General features: G+C 60.6%; 2 protein-coding genes across 2 annotated transcripts in view; one reads left to right on the forward strand and one right to left on the reverse strand.

The window, feature by feature from the left end:
* The window catches only part of EMH_0081170 (uncharacterized protein), a gene marked incomplete at both ends in the record, with an annotated part of 420 nt that extends 390 nt beyond the window's left edge, over positions 1-30 (forward strand). Inside the window, one exon of the mRNA XM_013500350.1 lies at positions 1-30. Within this exon, the coding sequence (XP_013355804.1) occupies positions 1-30 (30 nt within the window).
* Positions 31-371: 341 nt separating this feature from the next.
* EMH_0081180 (uncharacterized protein) lies at positions 372-2,077 on the reverse strand (the record flags this gene model as incomplete). The annotated part of the gene is made up of 2 exons (XM_013500351.1): positions 372-515; positions 701-2,077. The coding sequence occupies 2 exons, from the start codon at positions 2,075-2,077 to the stop codon at positions 372-374; spliced, it is 1,521 nt and encodes a 506-aa protein (XP_013355805.1).
* Positions 2,078-2,137: the final 60 nt, after the last annotated feature.

Consider the following 2,137-nt stretch of genomic DNA (forward strand, 5'->3'; position numbering starts at 1 on the left):
ACAGCAGCAAGAACAACAGCATCAGCATGAGCAGCAACAGCAGCAGCAGCGCCTTGCAGCAGCCAACTCGTGCTGCTACACGCTCTAGGCGCACTGCCAACAAACATGCCAGCAGCAACAGCAACGGGACACCACGAGCAGCAAGAGCAGCAGCAACAGCAGCAGCAACAGCAGCAGCAACAGCAGCAGCCGTAGCAACAGCAGCTGCACAGCAAACAACAGCAGTAGCAACGCCAACAGAGGAGCAGAAGCAGCAACAACGCAAACGTAGCAGCGGCAGCAGCAGCAACACCACCGCAGCAGCAGCAACACCACAGCAGCAGCAGAAGCAGCAGCAGCAGCAGCAGGAGCAGCAGCAGCAGCAGCAGCAGCTAACCACTCGTCTTTTTATTCCAGCAGCGGAGCCCCTCCCCGAATGCTGCCAATGCAGGGCAACAAATATCGAAGATCCACCAGCCATCCCTGCTGCTGCTGCTGCTGCTGCTGCTGCTGCTGTCTGCTGCAGCAGTTTGCTTCTGCAGGCAACCGCAGACACGAGGCTTTAGCGCACATCAGCAGCAGCAGCAACAGCAACAGCAGCAGCAACAGCAGCAGCAAAAGCAGCAGCGGCAATGGCAGCGGAGGCAACAGCAACAACAAGAGCAGCACGAGCAGCAGTAGCACTAACAACAAAGCAGCAGCAGCAGCATGCGTATCTCACATGTTCGTGCTTCTGCTGCGCTGCCGCTGCTGCTGCTGTTGCTGCTGCCTCAACTGCAGCAGCCAGGTCTGCTGCAGCATCCTGCAGCAGCCCTTCTGCTGCTCCTGTCTCCCCGAAGGACCGCAGCAGCTCTCCAACGACCAAGGCATAGAGCCGTGCTCCTGCTGCTTCCTGTATTGTTAGTGCTGCTGCTGTCTGCTGCTGCTGCTGCTGGTGCTGCTGTTGCTGCTGCTGCAGCAGCAGTGACCGAGAACCACGCAGCGACTGCAGCAGCAGCTGCAGACACTCACGGAGCTGCTGCATGTCGTGCTTCAACGCCCAGCAGCAAATCAGAGAAGCAGCAGCAGCCTCTACCCGCCATACAAACGACCGCTGCAGCGGCCGCAGTGCTGCTGCTGCTGCTGCTGCTTCATGCTGCTGCTGCTGCTGCTGCTGCAACTTTGCCCCCGTCTTGGGCCCCCAAACAAGGACCGCGTGGGTTTGTTCGATGCGGCCTCCATAAAGGGTTACTGCTGCCTCTGCCAGCAACTGCTGCTGCTGCTTCTGCTGCTGCTGCTGCTGCTGCTGGTCGAATTGTGCTGCAGCAGCAGTGACAAGCTGCCCCGACAGCAGCGCCAGCTGCTGCAGCACTGCCTGCCGCTTCCGGGCCTCCGCTAGCGGCAGGCAGCTGACGGCCATGGCGAGCAGCTCCAGCTGTCTAGACAGCTCAAACGAAGCAACACCAACACTGCTGCTGCTGCTGCTGTTGCTGCTGCTGCTGCTGCTGCTGCTGAAGGCAGAAGCTAGCAGCGCACCGGTGGAGCGCAGCTGCGAGAGGACGGCCTGCAGTAGCGCAGCAGGTTTTGCTGCGGTGAGGAGAGCAGCAGCAAGAGCATGCATGGGGTCTGCTGGTATTTGCAGCAGCAGTTGCTGCTGCTGCTGCTGCTGTTGCTGCTGCAGCGTGTGCTGCTGCACGCCTAACATATGCAGCAGCAACTCCTGCCTGTCGTGGGCAGCAGAGTCTCCCGCCAGCTCTGAGGCGTCCCCCAGACAGAGGCCCTTCAGTGCTGCAGGCCGCTGCTGCTCTGCTAGCAGACACAGCTGCGGTTGCAGCAGCACGTGCTGCAGCAGCTGCTGCTGCAGGTTCCCATGCTGCTGCTGCTGTTGCTGCTGCTGCTGCAGCTGGCCAAAGAGGAGGATGCTGTGACGCCCGCAGAGACACACAAGGGCGTACAGCCCTGCATGCAGCGCTTGCTGCATGTGCAACACATCAGCAGCAGCACCTGTTGCTGCTGCTGCTGCTGCTGCTGCTGTTGCTGCTGCTGCAGTCACTGCCTGTACTGCAGCAAGGACTGCAGCAAACAGCTGATTTACACAGCAGGTGAGAGGGCGGTCCATCCGCAGCCCCATCGCCACCAACAGCCTGCAGCCATCCACCATCCCCTGCAGCAGCTGTTC

The sequence above is a fragment of the Eimeria mitis genome, genomic scaffold (assembly GCF_000499745.2).
Source record: "Eimeria mitis Houghton genomic scaffold, Emh_scaff5304, whole genome shotgun sequence".
Classification (NCBI taxonomy): Eukaryota; Apicomplexa; class Conoidasida; order Eucoccidiorida; family Eimeriidae; genus Eimeria; species Eimeria mitis.